Source organism: Marmota flaviventris, chromosome 9 (genome assembly GCF_047511675.1).
Source record: "Marmota flaviventris isolate mMarFla1 chromosome 9, mMarFla1.hap1, whole genome shotgun sequence".
In the NCBI taxonomy this organism is placed as follows: domain Eukaryota; kingdom Metazoa; phylum Chordata; class Mammalia; order Rodentia; family Sciuridae; genus Marmota; species Marmota flaviventris.
The window spans coordinates 101590844-101613165 of NC_092506.1; the positions used below are offsets into that span (position 1 = coordinate 101590844).

Sequence of the window (22322 nt, forward strand, 5' to 3'; positions counted from 1 at the left end):
CTTTTTTTTTTTTTTTTACTCGTAAAAGTCGCTTTGATATAAGGAAGATTAATACCTTACTGATAATACAAATTACAAATAGTTTCTTTTAGTTTATCATCTCTTTTGACTTTACTTATGTTTTTTTGCCATGCAAAACATATATATATATATATATATATATATATATATATATATATATATATATATATATATTTTAGTACAGGGGATGGAACTCAGGGGCACTTAAACACTGAGCTACATCCCCAGCCCTTTTTCCTGTTTTTTATTTAGAGACAGGGTCTCACTGAGTTGCTTAGGGACTCTCTAAGTTGCTGAGGCTGGCTTTGAACTCACAATCCTCCTGCCTCAGCCTCCCAAGCCACTGGGATTAGTGGTGTGCACCACCGCGTCCAGCTTGTTTTTGATTTTTTTGATTGTCGTTTTGGTTTGTTTTTGTTTATGTTTTTTTTTTTTCCCTTCAGAGTGAAAAATGAAATGAAGGTGGGGTTGAATGAAGGTGGAGTTGAATGAAGGAAGTCTACAAGGTCCAATATCCTCTGGTTTTTATTTGCACTGACTTGTAGACCTGTTAGACTCTTTCAACTATGTGCATTTTGATTTTTTTAAAAAATGCAAATTTTAAAAAATATATAAAATTGTTTCTTAAAAGGAACACAAACCCAATAAAAGGATGGCAGGATGATAAAAGAAGCCAAGAAATGTCCTGGTAAATAGAAAATAAAAATAATGTGATAGAGGTAACTCAGTAAAAACAGTAAAATTAAGTAGATCAAGGACTTCCATAAATTTTGCCACTTATTAGTTCCAGGATCTTGATAGGTTATTTAACTTCTTTGTGTCTCAGTTTCCTTATTTGTAAAATGAGAATAAGGATAGTACCTACCTTCAGAATCTAGGAAAAATAATGCTTTATTTGTTTATTTATTTTGGGTACCAAGGATTAAACTTAGAGGCATATTACCACTGAGCTATACACGCAGCCCTTTTTATGTCTTATTCTGAGGCAGGGTCTTGCTAAATTGCCCATGCTGGCCTAGAACTTTAATCTTTCTGCCTCAGACTTCTGAGTAGCTGGGATTACAGGCATTCACCACCATGCCTGGCTCCTTAATATAGCTTTTAAAAATAGCAATCAGTAACAGGTTCTGTATAAGGGTTTACTATTGTTATTGTTGTTTTCAGATTTGATTTTCTAAAACTTCCAGTTATTTGCTATTTATAAGAAGCATACCTAAAATATAATGTCAGCAAAAGGTTAGCAAACAGGAGTTATAAAGAGACTTTAAAAAGACAAGCAAATATTAATCAAAAGAAACAGGTATATAATATAGTATCAGAACAAATAAATTCTGAAGTAAAAAGGATAAATCAGATCATTGCTTAATGATTTTAAAAAAAAGTTCACCAGGAAGATACAATTCTGAACCTAAGAAATAGCTTCAAAACATAAATTCAAAAAAGCTGTGGCATCCCAAAGAGAATCTGACAAAACTAGTGGGAGATTTTTCATACCATTTTCTCAAAATTTAGAATTGCAAGAAAAAAATAAGAAATTTGAACAATATTTTATAAGTTTATTATAGCCCAGGAAACAGAAAAGATTTACCACAATTGAGCACATACTAGGCTTCAAGGAAGAGCATTTATAATAGTACAAGACAAAACAAAACATCTTTTTAAATGCCATCCATCAGTAGATGGACAGATAAATCACTTCACAAAATGAAATGGTGCATAGCTGGCAAGAATGAACACGCCTAGTATACATGCTTTAACGTGGATGTGACTCAAAAACATAGTGTAAAGGGAAAATAACCAAGCTGCTGAAAGACACAAGCAAGATTATATTATTTACATACATTTTTATAACATGTAGAACAATACTACCTATCAGTTTGACTACATAAATATATACAAATTTATTTAAAAACCAGAATGGAAAGGAGACTCAGCACCTTCAGGCTGGACCCAGGGAAGAGGAGAGCAGAGGAGGAGAGAAGGAAGGAGTCAGAATTGGGGAAAGACCAACCAGGAATTGAATTACATCTGTCGTGCTTTATTTCTTTAAAAAACAATTCCAGAACACAAATGTCAAAACACTAATATTTGTTAAATTTTGGTAATGGATACATGGATGTTAGTTATACCATTAGATACTTTGGTATATGCTTGAAATATCTCATTATAAAAATTTGAAAAGGAAGGTGACTGATATCAAATCACTGGGGCTCTCTCACTTTACCAAGTGGGAAAGGGGCTGGGGAACATGCAGGGATTTTGTGCCCAAAGAGGCTCCTATTGAACCAGGGAAAGCAGATGCAGTGGAGGGTGGGGTGTAGAGGTCAGAGAGCAGAAGACTGAGGCAGAATGAAGGCAAGAGGGAGTGATGAAGCATTGGCTCCCGCTACCTGGGAGCACATGGAAGGCCCACCGCAGCCTGGCCCATTAGAGGTTGGAGGCCTTGACTTCCTGGTACACAGAGCATAATTCTCTCCAACAGGGCTCCACAGGGTGAGACTGAAAAATCACCCCCAGATTCATCCTGAATGAGGTTCTGCCTTCCTTTCCACAAGGAAGGGGAAGGGACAAGGGCCCAGGGTACTTAAGACACCTGGAGTAACCGTGGGATGGGAAAGATGGGAGGATGAAGCCCAGTGTGTGGGTGCGTAAGGGAAAATAGGGTAATGGGGAGGACAGGCCTTGTGCTTGGTGAAGAGGATGGTGTCAGAGGTGGACTGGTCCAGGTCTCTAGCCGGCACATATGTGATCAGCAGAAGGGAGACGGAGAAGAAGGCCACTGACTTTGAGGAGTTGAGAAGTAAAGGTTTGGACAGATTTTCCCCACAGATTTTGAGCTCACCGCAAGGACAACAAGCTCTAGCGGGAAGAGAGAGATGGTCAGCTAAGAACCAGGTGCCTGAGTCTTCAGAGAATGTGGAAGTCAGCAATGAGGGTGAGAAGGGGAGGGTGGCTGGAGGGAACCAGCCTCCAAGACGTCATGGTCTGGAAACTTCTCTGTTGTGCTGTGGGGACAACCAGGGAGCAGGTCTTTCCATGAGCCAATTCCAGGTCTTTCATCCTCCGAAGACCAGGCTCCACTGAAGGCAGGAAGTAGAGGGAGAGGTCCAAGCAAGGTCCAAGACGTAAAGGAGTTTGTTCTAGAGAGCAGGAGGAGAACTGGGGAAGTAGACCTTGGGGATACAGGGCAGGGAGGAAAAGCAAAGAACAATTCAGGAAGGAGAAGGAGGGAGTTTGCTTTTGCCAGGGAGCCTTCTGTTCTGCCACCAGGATGATCAAGATGTGAGCCACCGTGGGCTTAGATGAGAGGTTACCTTTTGTATAAGACATATCCATAGTCTTGAAAAAGGTGGCCACTGGCACCGAGGCCCACGTGGTTGAGACGTGGAGGCGGGAAGCCACAAGCTGTGTGCCAGATACCATCCCTCAACCTGGAGAGAGATAAGACACAAACCCTAACTTGAAGCACTGGGGAGAGGATCACGGACTCCATGTGGCTAGGACATGGTCACAGCCTGGGAAGGGACCTGGGCACTCCTCAAGTCTCTTGGCCTCCCAGAATCTGACCCAGGGAAGTTTGAAAAGACTGAGTGACAATAATTTTTCTACAGAGCACCTACCATGCATTGGTATTTATCCTGATTATCGGTAATGCTCAAGTCAACAGTCCAAGGTAGGCATTGGACTCCTTTTATTTACAGAGAAACTAAGGATCAGAGAGGTTCAGTATCTTGTCCAAAGTCTTTCCCTGGGCCAATCCCAGGTATTTCTGCCTCCAAAGTCCATGCTGCAAGCACTGTCTCGTGTTCCAGAGCTAAGAGATAAGAAAAACCACAACAAGAGATAAGCAAAACCACAACTGGGAGAAGTCAGGGACCCTCTGTGCTCAGGAGGAAGCTAGGTCCCGATCCCCTCACCAAAAGCATTTATGATTTGGGAGAGAAGAGGGCTGTGGAAATTCAGGGAAGCCAGATCTATGTGTTGGTGATATGGGCAAAGGAAATACAGCTCAGGGCCATCCAGGGAAGGGACGGCCCAAGAGCTGCTGCTCAGTAGCCACTAGGGATGGAAGTCATCTCTCCTACTTTGTCCCAATCTGCTCCTGAATGTGCCTCCTGGTGCCCCTTCCCTCCCTCCTGTCCCCTGAATAAGCAGAACCAGCTCTAGCTAAAGCAGGATGCCAGGTCCTCAGGCTTGCTGCTGCAACCTATTTGCCCTCCCAGACCATGACCCATGGTGTCTGGGAGGTGCCCACAGCTCAGTGTTTGGGTCAGGACACCAGCTGGTGGCGCAATGCTGGGTGGGAGCAGTGACGTGGACTGTCACCACGAGATGTCCTGAGCACACTGAGTCAACAGAGTAGTGTGCCAAAAAAAGATAAAAATTTTAATTATTTATTTGTTCAGGTTTTGTTTCTACAGACCAATCTTTATCACCAAAGACTTGAGGCTCCTGGAAATGAAAATCAAAATGATGACAAGAGGAGGATGGGGGAAATAAAGAGAAACTTAAGACCAGGGAAAACAAAAATAGTAGCATAAACTTATGACCCGATACAGAATACAATCACAGAAGCAATAAGAGATGACAAATGTACAGGAGTTGACCTCCACATTGGCTTTGAGTTTCCTGGAAAACTTGAAAGAGGGAACTTCTGTTACATCATTGTCATAATCAGAAAGAAGGAGATACACCAGCTTCACAGGGAAATGAAACCTTATCCAAACATTGATTTGCCAAATAAATATCTCGGTGGAACGTTTTATTTATCTTTTAATTTATTTTTAAGAGATGGGGTCTTGCTACCTTGCCCAGGCTGGTCTCAAACTCCGGGTCTCTGCATTCTGAGTAGGTGGAACTGCAAGCACGTGCCAATAAGCCTGACTTTGAGGGACTTTATATAAAGGGTCCTTTGAGTTATATTAAAAAGTCACTGGCTGGGGGTAGAGCTCCGTGGTGGAACATGTTCTCAGTATGTGCAAAGCCCTGGGTCCAATCTCCAGTGCCAACACACAAAAGTCACTGAGAAAGGGTGATTTTGCAGAAGATCTAGGTGAGGTGTCCCAACATGATCCATGGTTTGAATTAAGCATGAATTTCTTGAGTATGAGGTCTAAATTATTAAGATATTAAAATATTATCCAAAATTAATATGTAACTTTATATTTTGTCCATATTAAAAAATGAAATGTAGAAAAGGTATAAATCTCAGATAATAAAATAGAAAAAAAAACACCCATAATTCCACCACCAATACTAGTATGTTCTTCCATATTACTTTTATGGGTATATGTTTAGATGTTTTTTTGTTTTTGTTTTTGTTTTTTGTAGTACTGGGGATTGATCTACCCCTGAACTACATCCCAGGCTTTTTTATTTTTTGTTTTTGAGACAGGGTCTCGCTAAGTTGCTAAGACTGTCTTTGAACTTATGATCCTCCTGCCTGAACTCCCAAGTCACTGAGATTACAGATGTGTGTCACTACACCTGGCTTACATGTGTATTTTTTACAAATTTATTTTTCTGGGATCAAAATGTTTTAGAAACCTCATTTATCATTTAAAGGATATATCATACACATATACAACCATATCAATAAATGTTCACTCACGAGATGACTTTAAATAGATGATAGCATGGACATACAATGATTTATTTAATAATCTCCTCTTGTACTTTGTAGTGTTTCTAAGTTTTTAAATTATAATATATTTTATTTCATAGCATTGCAATGATCATCTTTATAGCTAAATACATGCATTCCATGATAAATGTTTAAATGGAAGAAAGTTTTTCTGGACAAGCATATTGCTGTCCATAACCCCTCTACCCTAATGTTGAAGACCTCCCAAGTGGTCATAATCAATGAGACCTAGAGGAATGAGGCATCACAAAGCTTTTGGTCATCCGTGGATTTCCAGAAAAACATGGCAAATTGAGTGCATGTATCTAATTTCACTTTTCCCTGAAACCCTCCTAAAACTACTATGGAGAATGGATTTTGTTATTATTGTGTGTTTTGTTCATTTGTTTGCTTTTTAGGGAACATGTAAGCCATAATGGACAGGAAGAATAGACAAAAAGACCACAGCAAAATGTTGGAAGCACAGGAAGCAGATGGACCAGTTGCAACAGATTTAGGTGGCCTGAGAATGCTGGTCTTAAGCTGGCAGTGGGTGACAATGGGCTGGCATCTGATGAGCACCCACGCTAGATTCTCAAAAGGCTTGGGAATTGTAGCAGAACTGCTACTGGCTTGTGCTGCCCCTGTGTGTGAATTAGAAGCAGTCTCCTTCTCCAGACACTCTACTGCCATCTGCCAGCAATTTGACACAATAAATTTACAAATACATAGTATGTGCCACATGAGAAACACGTCCTCAGAATTGGGCAGTGCACAGCCCTGAACTGGAGGTATCAGTTGCCCATAAAAGTGGAGATGAAAAATGGACTGAAACTATTTAAGAAGAGCTTAGAACTTTAGCTTTCACCCTGTGGAAGATTGAAAAGGTTTATTCTCTGAAAAGGAAAAGGCTGATCTTTGGAAAGAGGAAATAAGGCAGAGTTGAGGGCAGGAGTCCTGTACTACAAACAGAAGAACTAAATCAGGAGCCAGGCCTGGTGGCACGTGCTTGTAGTTCCAGCTAATGGGAGGCTAAGGTGGGAGGATTGCTTGAGCCCACAAATTTGAGACAGCATAATCCACATAGCAAGATCCTGTCTCAAAAATAATAATAATAATAGGGCTGGGGATATAGCTCAGTTGGTAAGAGTGCTTGCCTCACATGCACAAGGCCCTGGATTCAATCCCCAGCACCACCCACAAAATAATAATCATCATCATCACAATAAGATAAACCAAAATATGTTCTCTATATGTTGAGTCCTCATCCCACTACTTCAACTGGACCCTAAGAACACTGGTATCCAGGCCTTTACCCTCTATGTAGAATAGAAGGAACTTCTTAGGGCAATGACCAGCTCAGAAGAAAGACCTGAAGGTTTTTACATGGGGGAGGATTCTTCCAGCTAAACATTCCAGGGGATCACCCCACAGTGAAGTTCATAGTCAATAAGCTACTACTTGGAACTTCCAATCACCTTTAAATTCTCTACCATTGCCAGGCATAGTGACTTGCGCCTAGAAATCCCAGCTACTTGTAGGTTGAGGAGGGAGGACCATGAGATCAAGGCCAGCCTGGGCAACCTAGCAGGACCCATCTCAAGAAGAAAAAAAAAATCCCCCCACTCTTAAATGTAAGCAAACAACCGAAGATTACCAGTTATTTCAGGAATGATCCTAACATGATAGATAGAGCCCCAATCAAACAAAGAAACACTGGAAAAGGAACATGGAAAAAATGGAGCCTGTGCAGAAAGAACATTTTCAGGGGCATTAGATTGTCAGAGAATTAAAAGAACACATTACATTGATGAAAAAAGAACAGGATGCTATAAAAGAACATTTGAAAATCAATATTAATAAAAACTGATATTAATAAAAACACTTGTAAGTGTTTTTATTTTTTTTAAATGACAGCAGATATAAAAAACTGAATAGAGGGTGAAGAAATATCCCAGAAAGGAAAGCTTATGGAGATTGAAGATGTCAGAGAAAAGATAAGAGCATTAAAAGGCCTGTCCAGGAATGTCCTATTGCTGGAAGAGATAAAGAAAAAGCACTCCAATTCCCCAGGAAAACAATTCAGTATTATCTGGTAAAGACGAACCATATATCTAAGCAAAAAAAGATTTAAAGCCATTCATTTAATTCAACAAATATTTACTGAGAACCTACCTAAGTTCTAAACATTGTGCTAAGCACTGACTATACAAGAATAAACAAGATAAACAAGACCTCTGCCCTCTCAGAAACCAATCAAGATTCTTTGTCTCCAGGTGTCTGTGAAATACAGTGTATCTCTGGCTTAATTGTCCCTGTAAGCTTTGGGGTTCATGGAAGAGTCTTTGGGCAGATTTCCTGCATGCAGAATGTATGAGTAAAGGACTAATTATCCTGTGGTTTGAAAGAGTAAAAATAAGACTCAAGTAGAGAAAATGCATTGAGACAGACTAAATTTAATTTTAATACTTGTTGAACTGAAAAGTCAAAATAAGACTAAAACATCTTTCCCAATATAGCTTGTAAAACATACAAGCTATATTGGGAAAGAGTTCCTTGTTTTCCTTGTTTTATTTTTTGGATTTTTTTATTTGTTTGTTCAGTTGGTTTTGTTAGGCTTTTTTGCAATACTGGGGATTAAACATGCACATGCTAAGCAAGCCCTCTACCTCTGAGCTACATCTCCAGCCCTTTATTTAGCGAGACAAGGTCTTGCTAAGTCACCTAGGTTGAACTTAAACTTGTGATCTTCCTGCCTCAATCTTCTCAGTTGCTGGGATTACAGGTATGCGCCACTACACCTAGCTGAGAAAGAGCCAGTTTGATTTTATATTATTTAACAAAGTCAAAGACAGAATGAATTGTTTTGGGAGATGGTAAATTGCCTATCTGTAGATTAAGCAGGATTTATTTAGTTAACAATTGAGTGGTGACCATGAGCCTTGCTCTGTGAGTTAAATCTTATTGCATAACAAATCACCTCAAAACTTAGTGTATTAAGACAACATAAAACATTTGCAAACTGTCACCAGTTCTGTGAGTAGCAGCTTGGCTATGTGTTTCTGGTTGAGCCTGTCCAGGGTTTTGCAAGTGGAATAGCACCTGGAGCTACAACCATCTGAAGGCCTGGATGAGGTTGCAGACCTCTTCCAAGGTAGCTCATATTAACGTGGCAGGCAAGTTGGTTCTAGCTGTTGGGTATCAATTTATCCTAGCTGTCAAACTAATACTAGATTCACAAAATCTGACTATTCCAATAACTTAAGAAAACAGTAAAGAAAGCAGGCAAATACACAGAAGTACCTTTTCAATAATCAGCTCTCTGACCTTAGGGGTCCGTGGAAAGAGAGAGAAAGGGAGCCACTGGAATTCTTTAGTCTTATATAGGGGACACACAAGGGGAGGTTCCATGGAACATTCTACCCCAAAAAGAGCAAAGGAGTAGGATACAAAGGAACAGGTGAGTGTAAGTCAACCCCCCCTCTGGGTGATGCCTATTCCCAGAGCCACGCCTCTGAGTGGAGGGAAAGCCCAACTTATTGCAGGGGCAATAATTGTTCAGTATCTCTTGCTCAGGATTTAAGGGTGTATATTTTCACCATGGCTCCCGACAGTTGAGCTTCAATTCCTCCTTCCTTGGATCTCTCCACAGGGCTGTTTGAGTGTCCCCAGACATGGTTACTGTGGGAGGCTAAGGTGGAAGGATAGCTTGAGCCCACAAATTTGAGACTGCATGAGCCACATAGCAAGATCCTGTCTCAAAAATAATGAGACTGGGTCACTTCGGCTGGGCTTCAGCGCTTGAGCGGAGAGGTTGTGGGGTCTTCAGGTTCGAGGCAACTCGAGCTCCGGTCAGGATGATTGAGGTTGTCTGGGGAAGAAAGTCTGCGTGAAGTGCAACACCGATGACACCATCGGGGACCTTAAGAAACCGATCGCAGCTCAAACTAGCACTGGTTGGAACAAGATTGCTCTTAAGGAGTGGTACACAATTTTTAAGGACCACGTGTCTCTGAGGGACTATGAAATCCATGATGGGATGAACCTGGAGCTTTATTACCAATAGAGCAGAATTCCTTTCCCCCTGACTCATCCTCTTGTCCCATGCTCACCTCTCACACTGGTGTGGATATTTGTTTTTAAAAACTCACATTAATAAAGTCTTAGATACTGAAAAAAAATAATGAAAATGAATGATCTAAGAGGAAAGCAATGTAGCAGCCATAATACCCTTTATGATGTAACCTTGGGAGCATATAGCCTGACTTCCACAATACCTGTTGATCACACAGGTCCACTCTCCTTAGTATGTGAGGGGCCACACAGGGTGTGAATACTAGAGATGAGGATCACTGGGGCTGTGTTGGAGGCCATTTTATAAATACAATGACGACAAATGGGGTGGGGGTGAGCTCAAAAGGCTGTTAGTCACAGTTGTGCTCACCTGTTAGAAGTAATTGTCAAAGGAGTTGGATAGAATGAGGCAGTTCCCTCCAGTCGATATCCTGTGATGGGTCCCAGGCCTTTAGTCCCCATTATCACTAAACCACCAACTCAGAACCAGCCGCTCAAGCCCTCGCTCCCCTGACCTAGCAATTCTGGATCTCAAATTCCCCCTCCATTATCAGCTGCTCATGGCGACATGGCAGGATAGCCATAGCCCCACCCTGTGCACTCCCAGACAGGGATGTGGAAGTCCCCAGATAACCCATTTGTTGTTTCTCTCTGCAGAGCGCAGCAAGGGCTGTGCCCCTCCTCCTGGGAGCACAGGGTGTCCTGTGATAACAGCAGGAGGACAATCCCTCAAGAGCAGGGATTGTCCTCCTGCTGTCCCTGTGGCAGGACAATCCCTCAAGAGCTGCAAGTCCTGTAGGTACAGGAGAGTAGCCCCTCAGGAGAATAGGCCCTCAGACCCCTCCCTTTGCCCTGATCAGGGCCACTCAGGACACCAGAGACCTCAGGGGTAGTGACCCCTCTGCTGTTCTCAGAGGACTGCTGACCTCTGACTTGGGGGATGGGCATAGGGGAGTGGACAGCGTCTCAGCCTGGCACAGCACCATGTGTCCAGGGCTCCCTGTGCTCCCTCTTCCATGCATAGCAGGGGCTTCAGCCTTGCCTGGTGGCAAGACTGCATCCTGGAGAAGCTCTGGTGAATATTTACTTACTTTGTTCTAGCTTTAAAATAATACTCTCAGTACGTTGGCTATTATTGAAAAGAAGAAGAAGAAGAAAGAAAGAAAATAAGAAGGGTTAGAGAAGATGTAAAGAAATAGGAACCCTTGTATATTACTGGTGACATGTAAAATGGTGTAACTGCTATAGAAAACACTATGGCAGCCAGGCCCAGTGGCACACACCTGTAATCACAGAAAAGCTGAAGCAGGAGGATCACAAGTTAGAGGACAGCCTCAGCAACTTAGTAAGACTCTGTCTCAAAATAAAAACTAAAAAAGGGCTGGGGAGGTAGCTCAGCCAGGGGTTCAATCCCCAGGTATACACACAAACACACACTATTGCAATTCCTTAACAAATTAAACAGAATGACCACGTGACCCAGCAATCCCACTTCTAGATATACACCCCAAAGGACTGAAAGCAGGGACTGGAGCAGATAATACATATGCCCACGTTCACAGCAGCATCATTCACCAGACCTTAGTGGATGAGTTTTTTGTTTGGGGTGATGAAAAAATTTAGGAAACAGAAAGCGATGGTGATAGCACAACACTGTGGATATAATTAATGCCACTGAATGTGCACCTAAAAATGGTTAAAAATGGTAAGTTTCATGTTATAGATACTTTATCACAATTCACAAGTAATGCTAAAAGTTTATCTGAAATCCCAGTACTGTATAAATGTACAAAGTAGGAGGTAAAACCCTGCAACCTAAGAGGAGCCCTGTGGTTGCCAATGTTTCCAAATTTCTGTATCATGGAAGCCAGACACTGGGATTCCAATATGATGGGGTAGAACCCGAGCCTGTCCCTCATGCAGGGGCCTCCTCTGCTCCACAAGGATCCTTAGCATCGCAGGCTGGCAGACAAAAGTTGTGTTCCTGGGTCAAATTCCATCTCTACACTTGCTAGGTAACATGCCTCACCATTTTGAACTGCCTGTACCTCACCTACTGCACCTTTGATGTCGCGGTCTGTCATGAGGGTCGCACAAGTCAAGAGGTACAGATGGTGTGCTTTAAAAAACTCCCTCATACTAGTGAGCAATGACATCAGCTCTATTGCTGTAAAAAATTCTATAGTCCTTGCCACTGAACATTTCTCACTGGTCATCATGGTGGAGAGGGAGGATTATTCTTCTCTTTTATCCCCTGTTTTCCTTTCTCAACCCCCTTTCCCTTTGCATTCTTCAAATGCCTGCATAGAGAACTCATGAAACAGTTGAAGCCATCTATCTGTTTCATGGTCTCCTTCCTTCTGGTTCCTTGGGGTCTCCTGTTGGCAGCTGGCATGCACTGTCAAGCAGCATTCTCTCCCAGTGAGATGACCCAGGTCTAGCTGTCCCTGGAGTCTTTCATCTTCTTATATGGTCACATACAGATATGCATGTGTGTTCCTTAAAGGTGGGTTCATCATCTGTCCAATACTGTAACAAATATCTAAGATAATCAACTTAAAAAGAGGAAGGTTTATTGTGACTTGTGATTTCAGAAGTTCTAGTCCGTGGAACTCACAGGAGATCTGAGAGCAGAGGTCCGAGAGGCTTTGAAAAAGGCAGATGGGGCTGGTTGCCCAAGCTGAGAACAGATGGTCATTTCCTAATCTCCTCAGTTGTGCCATCGTCTCAGCTGCTGGGGTCGACTGGGCCACAGGGGACTAAATCTGCACACTGACTTGAAACAAAAGAGGAAGGCTGCCTTCCTTGAGAGACAGACCCAGCTCCACCTCAGACAAGCCAGTAAGAGTACCTGCAGCAGGGCAGGGATGAGGGTGTGGGTTTTAAGGGCCAAGAAAAGGGAAATCTCCCTGAAGACTAAGGAGTCTGTCAATGAATGTTCTTAAGTGCTAGCCACAGATACCTGTTCTGGAAGATATAAATAGAAACAGAATTTATCAAACTATTTTTAGGAATTTCAAGAAAATTTCTAGGAAATCTGGAGCATTTGTTTTGGAAAATAGACAATAAGGGAAACTAAGGGAGGAACATGGCCACAATCACTTCCCAGAATTAAACCACTGAGAACAGCTATGCAGGCACCACAGGGACAGGACAGCTCAGCTTGCCTGGTGGCCACTTCGAAAACCAAACTGTAGACTGAGGCTCTAGCCTGGCTGCAAACTGCAAACAAAAAGTTTGCAAACTGGTGGGGCTGGGGTTATGGCTCAGCGGTAGGGCACTCGCCTTGCACATGAGGCCCTGGGTTCGGTCCTCAGCACTACATAAATAAATAAATAGAGATATTGTGTTCAAATACAATTAAAAAATAAATATTAAAAAAAAAGAAAGTTTGCAAACTGATTGCAAACAGAAAAGCCTCTCCACTACCTCTGCTTTCACACCAGCTTGGGGCAATCAGATCTGATTTGCTGATTAGAGGCCCTGGGTCACTGACTCAAGGCACTAGAGGCTGGAATGCAAGAGAGTGGCACTTTTAGAGCCTATAATGGGAGGCATCCTCTGAGTCCCCTCAAACCCAAAACTCATCAGAGAGCCCTGTGTGGTAGTGCTCACCTGAATTCCAGCAGCTGGCCAGGGAGGGTAAGGCAGGAGAATCATAAGTTCAAAGCCAGCCTTAGCAATTTAGCAAGGCCCTAAGCAACTTAACAAGACCCTGAGGATATGGCTGTTTAAGCGCCTCTGGGCTCAATCCCTGGTACCAAAAACAAAAACAACCCCTCACCCCAACTCATCAGAAGGAAATTCCCCATGCAAAGCAAGAGTGCTTCAGAGGCTGGGCGGTGGCCTGAGTCTATGTGGGCTGCTATAACAAAATGCCATAAACCATGGGTTAGGGTTAGGGTTAGGGTTAGGGTTAGGGTTAGGGTTAGGCTCATAAACAGCAGGCATTTCCTTCTCACAGTCCTAGAAGCTAGAAAGTCTAAGATAAAGACCTCAGCAAATTTGGTATCTGATGAGGGCATCCTCTGTGTTCATCACTAGTGCCATTTAGCTATATCCTCAATGTGGAAGGGATAGGGATCTCTCTGGGGTCTCTTTTTTAAGGGACTGATCCCATTCATAAGGGCTCTGCTCTCATGACCTAATCACCTCCTGAAATCTCCTCCTCCTCGTATTATCACCTTGGCAGCTGAGATTTCAACTTGTGAGTTTGGGGGGCGGGTATCAACCTTCAGTCCATTACAACAGACAAAAGCAATATTGTTACAAGGAGACAGCAACCAGGCCAGTGACCAGGGAGACTTATACTCAGGCGAGAAATCCAGGTGCAAGAGAGAGCAGGCATGTTCCACCCAGGTGGATCAGGACTGTGGCAGAACCCTTAGAGGCATGCAGGAAAGTCCTTGGGGCAGTGGGGAAGATATAGGAGTACCACTCAAGACTCACACCAAGAACCAAGCTAGGGACGCACTGGAGCCCCAGGTATCCTGGAGACAGTGTTCAGTTAGGTAGCCCTCACAGGAGGTCTGGGAGCACCTCTGAAGCTTCCAGACCTACTCAAAAAACCCAACCAGCCTCTGTCCCACTTCTTTTTAGTGCCTAATATTGTGTTTCCCTTTCTAAAAACATCCAGGAAACTTCCAGGTGCTGGTGGGCTTGTCCAGACATGCTTGCTGGTAGGTTTCTGCCCTGCTACTGGTCGGAGTGGAGGGAGACATTGCACCACCTTACTGGGAGTGAGGACAGCTGGGGTCAGAGAGAATCAGGGGGTCTGCCCTTGGCCAGCCCTGGTGGCCTCATGTTAGAGGGCATGGCCTGGAGCTGGGGTGAGGAGTTACACAGGAAGGGGAGATCACATAGATCTGGCCTCTATTGTGCTCCAGCAGCAAGATAGATACCAATTATTGCCTGTTTACTCTGCACCAAATATTGGGCTAGGTGCTTAACAGATCTTGCTTCATCAGCACCTCAGAACAACTCTCCAAGCTGGAAATCATCATTCCTACCTTCCAAGAGAAGTTCAATTATCTGCCCCAGCTCACCCAGTAGGCAGCCAAGAAGCCAGAATTCACACCCTGGTGCCAAGCACATGTCCCTACCAAGAGGCAGACACTTGATTTGGCGTGAGGACCAGAACCTCTGCAGCCACCACCCTCGGGAGGGAAACAGGAGGCCCCAGAACACCCCCAGGAGTACCCCGCGCAGCATGCTCAGAGCTTCTTCCAGGACAGCTCTGAAGGCCCTGTCCCCACTCTGGGGAGAAGAGTGAAAGTGAGACTGAGACTAGGTCAAGATGCCAAGTCCTCAGGGGCCAAGGTTTCCTCCACTGGCTCATCCCTAAGTCTCCCTCCTTGAGGAAGTCTGAGCCTTTGGGGGTGAGGATGGGGCCTATCCCAGGGGCTGCAGTTGCCCAGATCTGACTGTGCTGATACCACTCAGGCCCTCTGAGCTCTCTGTCCTTCACCCCAGTGGCTGCAACTTCTTCTCTAGACAGGCAGGTCACTTGGCCAGAGGCTGCTGCATAAAGTGTCCCAGGACCCTGAAGGCTCAGTGTGGCTCCCACCCCTGCTCCTCAGACTTGCCTGCATCCCTAGACGAGACCATGGGTTTAGCCACAGGTTGACAGATTCTCAAGCAAGCACGAATCACATTTATAATGGGGTGGGGTGGGCTAGGCTAAACTAAACTTTATTTAATAAGTTAAAGGCAAGAACATAAAAGGCAGGAGTGTAGAGTAAGCTCTCCAAAGTAAGCGAGCACTACCAGGCGTCCCTCTCAGTGTGAAAGCCAGTGCTGGGAACACGGCACCGCAAAAGCTGTTCATTGTCCACAGCAATGACTGGTACACTGAGGATGTTCAGTAACTGTTGGCTTTAGGACTTTATTTTGTCTTTGGAGAATGTGTGACACGTTTTCCCACCTCTCCTTACAGCACTCCTCACCCGCCCCTCTCCACCACAGCAGCCATCCCTCCTGAAGTCTCACCATCCCAGCACTTGGTGTCCCCCAGAGCTTCCTGTCAGGCCACTAATAAGCTCTGTCAAGCAGTGGTCTCCCTCCCACCTCAGGCCATCCACAAGGAGTCACATGGCAACCAAAAGAGGCTAGTTTCTCAGCAATTTTATTGAATAGTGAGAGGGGGCATCACTTTCCACAGGACATGTGTCCTCAAGCTCATACAAGAAATGCTTAGGGACAGAATGACAGACGGGTTGTAGGGCAGGGCAGGTGTTTGTGGAGGTGGGTCGGGGGCACCAGAGGCAGCTCAGCCCTCCACCGGGGTGGGCTGATTCTGCTCCTGCTCTGGCTGCTGCTCCGGGAGGGGGAGGGCCAGGGGCTTGTCCTGGCTCTCCTTCTTGAAGGTGCTGAAGAAGGAATTGACCTTGTCCCTCAAGTCCTTCTCCAAGAAGCTCAAGTGGCCTTCCACGTCCCCCGCATAGGGACCCAGCTTCTGCCTGAGCTGCTCCATCTGCTGCACCAAAGCTCGGTTGAAGTCCTCTCCGTAGGGTTCCATGCTGCGCCGGAACTCCTCCACCTGTCGGTCCAGGCGGGCGCTCAGCTCGGCCAGGGACTTCTGCAGGCCCTCAGTGTTGCCCTTCAGCTTGCTTTGGACGTCCTCCGCCACAGGCGTCAACTTCTGCCGCAGGTCTTCAGCATTGGCAGCAATCTTGGCCTTGAGCTCCTCGGCATTCTTCTTCATCTGAAAGGCCAGGCCCTCTAGCTGGTGGTTGAGCTTCTCCTGGACATCCTGTGCATAGGGGGCCAGGCTGCGGCGCAGCTCCTCCACATTCTGGTCGATCTTGACCTTGAGCTCATCCGCGTAGGGTGTGAGGCGCCCCTTGAGCTCCTCCACATTGCTGTTGATCTTGGTCTTCAGCTCATCGGCATAGGGCGTCAGGGAAGCCTGCAGGTTGCCCACATTCTCGCGCAGCACGGTCTCCATGCGCTGCACATAGGGAGTCAGCTGTTGGCGCAGCTGCTGGGTCTGGGCGTTGACTTGGGTGTGCAGCTCCTGCGCGAAGGGCCCCAGGCGCTGCTGCAGCTCACGCACGTGGTCTCCGATCTTCTGGCTCACCTCATTGGCATGGGGCAGCAGGCGGGCACGCAGATCCTCCAACTCCTTTCGAATCTCCTCCTTCAGCTTCTCTGAGTCCTTGGTCAGGCGTTCATGAAGCTCCGTGGCAAAGGGCACCAGCTTCTTCTGCAGGTCACTTGCGTATGTGTTCATGTCCCCAAGTTTGTCCTGGAAGAGGGTGCTGAAGGGAAAGGGCACAAGAGTGCCATTGTTACTTTTGACATTAAATACCAGGAACTTTTCAGGCCATGCCTGTATCCAGCCACTAGGGAGACTGAGACAGGAGGGTCACAAGTTGGACGCTAGCCTGGGACTTAGTGAGTGAGGCCCTGTCTCAAAATAAAACTTTAAAAAGCGCTGGGGGTGTAGCTCAGTGGTAGAGCACTTGCCTAGCATGTGAGGCCTGGGCTCAATCCCCAAATGGGGACAGGGGACCTTGTCCATTTGTATAAAACTCTCTTCTACATCCCTGCCTTGGACAGATTGGTGTTGCAGGGTACTGAGTCCACCCATCTTCTCCCTTGTGACCTCTCTAGGGTGCCATGATTTGAGGGAATAGATGCAATGGAGTGTTGTTACACTGAATTGGTATCTCTGGATCTCCCACTTGGTTTGAGTGCCATTATCTACTATCATGTGACCTCAGAAAGTTTGCTTTTCCCTCCTTATCTGAGAAGTAGGGTTGGACTTTGAGGTCCCTGCCAGGCCTGGCATGCTGTGATATAGGATCACATTGCATAATAGAATTTTCTTCACCTCTGCCAGTGACTTCTAGCAGCATACATGCTATTTTCCTTGCATGTGCCCAGAGGCTTCCCAAACACCCCCATTTGCCTTCTCCTGATTTCATGAGAGCCTGTGCTCACATGACCTTTCCCTCCTTCCCTTTCTTCCATGAGCCTCAGTGGTAAACTGTGGCCATTTGTTAAACTCTCAAACATGAATACAGGAAGATACCCTGGGAATTATTTTACCCAACCCCCCTTTACACCTGTGGATCCCAGGTCCAAAGAGTCCATAGTCCCGCAGGGAGTTAGTGGCAGGGCAGTGAGGTTCCTGTGTGCTGGGGTCTAAGCTCAGACTTGCCAACTCATGGTGTGGTCTTTAAGAAGCCCTGCTCTGCAGGTTGCACCCCACTTACTTGAGCTGCTGGGTGACTTCTGACTTTTGGAGCTGTTCCACGGCCTCCTTGGCATTATTGCTCAGCTGACTGAAGTAGTCCCACATCACAGTGGCCACCTGGTCAGCACTGACTTCAGCCTGGGCACCTGGCAGCAAATGGAAAGCTATTTGTAGGACCCATCTCTTTCCCGGCTCCTCTGCATGAGTTCAGAGCTGCAGACTGCATGACCATGGGGAAGCACAGACCATTTTCCCTCTCTGGGCTCATTAAGTAGCACCAGTGCCAGTGTGTCAGCCCACCACTCGGCACCAGCCAGCTCTCCTGTGAGAGAGCTGCTTGGCAGCCCGGCAGACACCATGTCCAGCTGGGGACTGACAGGCACTCTGAAGTGCCCTCTGGCCTCTCCACCATGCTCCACTCACAGTACAGCCTGAAAGCCCTGTCCAAAGGCAGCTTCTACTCACTGGTGATGGCCACCAGGGCCAGGCTCAGCACCACAGCCTTCAGGAACATCCTGGGCTCCTTGCTGGGCTGGAGAAGTCTCGGTCGCAGTAGATCCTTCCTGGAATCAGAGGGAAGTGCAGGAAAGGTCCTCAGACAGCTCACCTGTGCTGTGTCTGAACTGACTGAAGCTCAGAGCCTGCCAGGCATTTAAAGCCCCTCCGGGTTCCCTCCCTCCCTCCCTCCCTCCCCAGTGTGACTCCACGCTGGAAGGTGACACATTCCTAGGAGGCCTCTTGGACTTTAGTGACCCTAAGACTACGTGGAAGCTGACAACAGACCAGGGCTTAGGCAGTGGTGGGAAGAAGCTGGGCTGAGCTGGGCCCCACCCAGTGCAGAAGGGCAGGAGGAGAGCCAGAAGCTATGGGAGAAATGTGGCCTAAGGGAGCCCCTGAGCCAGGACTGATGCCCTAGAGGTCCTGCTGGCAGATCTGGTTCTGAGCCAGGCTGGGGGAACAAGGTCCTCATCTTTTCTATCTGCCCTAGGAGAGACAGCCCCCTACCCCCACAGCTGCCACCAACCCTGACTCCGTCTCAGAGGACCACACTCTGGACAGAGCCCATGCAGGGCTGGAGACAGCGCAGGGAGCTAAGATCTAGGTCTGTTATCCAGGTCCTTCAAGGAGGAGGTGCCACAACAGCCTTTGGGCAGGCAGGTGGAGTGGGCAGGTCCCTGTACTGAGGGGGGTAAATTGTATAAGTTTACTTCATGCCCCACCACTGCCAAGCTGTGCCACCTTGGCCTACTTATTCAAAGTCCTGAGCCTCGGTTGTTCAGTATATTAAATGAGATGGTGCTTGTGAAGTGGGTGCTGGTTGGTAGAGAGAAAGTGCTGACAACTAGTTGTTATTATTAATAATAATATTGTTTTCCTGATTTGGACCAAAGGGGGAGTGCATTGGAAGGTTCACTCCTCTAAAGAGAGTGGCAGAGCGAGACCTCACCCTCCAAGGGTCATCAGGTGGCTAGAGGCAGGATGATGAAGAACAGGGCCATCCTGACATCCCGAGGCCTGATTGCTGCCCACTGCACCTCCAGCCACATGCCCCGGGCAGGAGCATTCAGTTTGTGAAGAATTGCAGCAACTGAGGCTTGAGGACCTTCCCATCCAAGATGGAGGTGCCGCTGCTGCTAGGAGGTCTTTTACGTGGACCTCTTGCAATTTTTCTGCACAATCACAGAAAGACATCTGAGAAGATGACATGGCGGGGAAAGCACAGGCCTTTGTGTTAGTGCTCATCCACCCCCCCCCACCCCCGTGATTATGTGATGACACTCATCGTATTGCATTGCTGGCTGCTGCCCACAAGTGGACGCTGGGCACATAGGTGGGCTCTGATTATTTGTAAACCAAGAGCAACAAGAGTAGACCACGAATGTGCCAAGTCTGATTTACCACATCTTCAATTTTTTTTTTTTTTATATTCTAGAAATGGCTTGGAGTCTCATGGGGTTGAAAAGAGCTAAAAGGCCTCTGATGGCAGTGTTCCTTCTGCCTGGTCCCCATTTCCCTGCGGTGCTCTGTACATTACCACAGTTGCCTCTCATGTCTGGGAGCTCACTCCCTCCTGGAGCAGCCTATGCTCAGTCAGTAGTTGTTGAGTTCACACTCTGGAGTTGGGCTCCCACACTTTGTGTATGGGCTTCACCACAGACCATCTGTGTGGCCTTGGGCAAGTCTCACAACCTTTCTGAATTCAAGTTGCCTCCATGAGATATAATCATAGTACCTTCCTCCTAGGTTGTGAGATTCAGTGAGATAATCTGTGTAATGCTTACAACAGCACCTGGTGCATGGTAGGTACTCATTAAATGTTAGCTGTGTTTTGCCCCTAAAAGGCTTCCTATAACATTGACCTAATCCCAGGCCTGAGGCTGAATCAGGCACAGTCCAGCCTGGAGTAGGTACAAAGATCAGTGCTCAGAACCCCCGTTCCTCCCCCTGTGCAAGAGTTGAGGAGGGCAATGAATCACGAAAGACACCTCAGCCACAGTCTGACCTCCTGGACCCAGAGTCCAAGCAGCAGGTGCCACCAGTGTGGGACAGGTCCAGAGGTGCTTCTGTCTCACCTTTTGCCCAGGTGAACCCACACTAGGAATGTCTGGCTGGCTGGGGGTGATCAGGGGCACCTGCCAGGATATGGACAGATTCTTAGAAGTGTGCCCATCTCTGAATCATCTGTGGGCACAAAACTTGGGCCCAGAGCTAGGGGACTGGCTTGGCTGGATGTGCATCCACACCATGGGGCAGGGGCCTGCTGCCTCCCAGCATGCTGTGGTGACACTAGGAATGCTCATGTTTACTTCCCAGTGTCTGTGACCATGTTTGTGTCCATCCAGAGATGATTTGCGTTGGTGGTGGGAAGAAAAGGAGAGCCCCGTGCCATGCCTGGGCCTGAGAGTCAGTACAGGGCACCACCCAGGGCTGGTGGGGACTTTTGGGGACTAAAGTCCCTCTCTGGTCCTCGTGGCTGGGGCGGCAATGAGACTGACTGACAGTTGGGCATTACATACAGTCACCTCTTGTCACCTGGGAATGCAGCAGGGCCCAGTCCAGAGGTCAGAATCGGGAGCAGGCAGCCCAGGCCCAGTCAGGGACAGGCTCTGCTAGGGGCCCTCAAGTCACTTGAATATGTGTCCCCATGTCTGCTTTAGGCCACCCCTCCTCCTTCCAGGGCAGAACTAAGGAGGGAGAGCTCTTGTTGTCACAAGAAGAATCTGTGTGGGGTACGGGGAAGACTTTCAGCAGAGAGGTCTGTGGAGGGCTTCTGGCTGACAGGGCAGAATCAGGCTGCACAGCCCAGCCTGGCAGCAGGGACATGGATCCCAGGGGCCCCTGCACTAGCCTCCCCTGGACCCAAGCAGAAGTGGAGATGGTCATCCCAGCTCTAGAGGAGCATCTCAGCTGGTCAAGCCCCTCCTTTTCTCCACCTGCCACCAGCTTCTCTCTGGACCTGGACCTGGGGCCAAGAACAGTCTCCTCTTTCCCAGGGAGGCATGAGAGGTAGGCAGCTTAAGTTTGCCATCAAGAGGCCACCACTGAGGCCCAGATTGGACCCATTGGAGGGCACAGGACCCACTGAAAGAGATCAAGTCCCAGGCTTCATTCTGCATCCTGCTAAATGGGGCAACTGGTTCTCCATCCAACTCAGCACCAACCAGCAGGGCCTCTCTGCCCACATCTTCTGACTTCCCTGGGCTCAGTGGCCCTGAGATCTGATACCCACTGTATCAGATCTTTACCAAGGTAAGGAACAGGCTGGGACAGAAGAGGACAGTGGCACAGCAGCCTCTCTGCCTTCCCTAATACTCAGTGACCTCTAATCACCTTCTTTCCCTCCCCACTCTGTCCCCAAGTTCTGCTCTCAGAAAGCTGAAACAGTTTGCTCAGATCTGTGGGTGACCACTAAGTCACTCAGGGTCTCATCTCTCCAGATCACCTAGGACCAGCCAGACTAAAGTCATGTCTGAAGAAAGACTTGGCTTCTAGTTCCCTGTCCTGCCACTGCTAGGCCAGGTGCCTATGCGTGGGTCTATACCCCTTTGAGCCTTAGGTTTCTTACCTATAAAATGGAGTCAAGGGGCTGGGGATGGGGCTCAGTGGTAGAGCGCTCGCCTAGCACATGCGAAGCTCTGGGTTCGATCCTCAGCACCACATAAAAATAAATAAATAAAATAAAGATTGTGTCCAACTACAACTAAAAAATAAATGTAAAACAAACAAACAAATAAAAATAAATAAAATGGAGTCAATGCCTAATTATCAGGATTCTGACTACTTGCATGGTAGCAGAATACAGAGTCTTAAAGAAATTAATCTCTCATAGCGGAATTTCAAGTTGTAGCCATAGGTAAAGGGTTCTGAGGGTAGGACAGGCCAGTTCCTCAGGCCTCTGATTTT

At 46.6% G+C, this 22322-nt stretch overlaps 1 protein-coding gene across 1 annotated transcript; it reads right to left on the reverse strand.

Moving 5' to 3' along the window:
- Window positions 1-15986: 15986 nt before the first annotated feature.
- Apoa4 (apolipoprotein A4) lies at window positions 15987-18432 on the reverse strand. Its single transcript, XM_027930763.2, has 3 exons — window positions 18384-18432; window positions 17938-18064; window positions 15987-16977 (listed from the first exon to the last, which is right to left on the reverse strand). The coding sequence occupies exons 1-3, from the start codon at window positions 18430-18432 to the stop codon at window positions 15987-15989; spliced, it is 1167 nt and encodes a 388-aa protein (XP_027786564.1).
- Between the last annotated feature and the right edge of the window lie 3890 nt (window positions 18433-22322).

Coding starts and splice junctions, on each gene's coding strand:
- Apoa4 (XM_027930763.2), bottom strand. CDS start 18,432: ATGTTCCTGAAGGCTGTGGTGCTGAGCCTGGCCCTGGTGGCCATCACC. Junction 18,065..18,383: donor GGCCCTGGTGGCCATCACCA/GTGAGTAGAAGC, acceptor ATTTGCTGCCAG/GTGCCCAGGCTGAAGTCAGT. Junction 16,978..17,937: donor GAAGTCACCCAGCAGCTCAA/GTAAGTGGGGTG, acceptor CTTTCCCTTCAG/CACCCTCTTCCAGGACAAAC.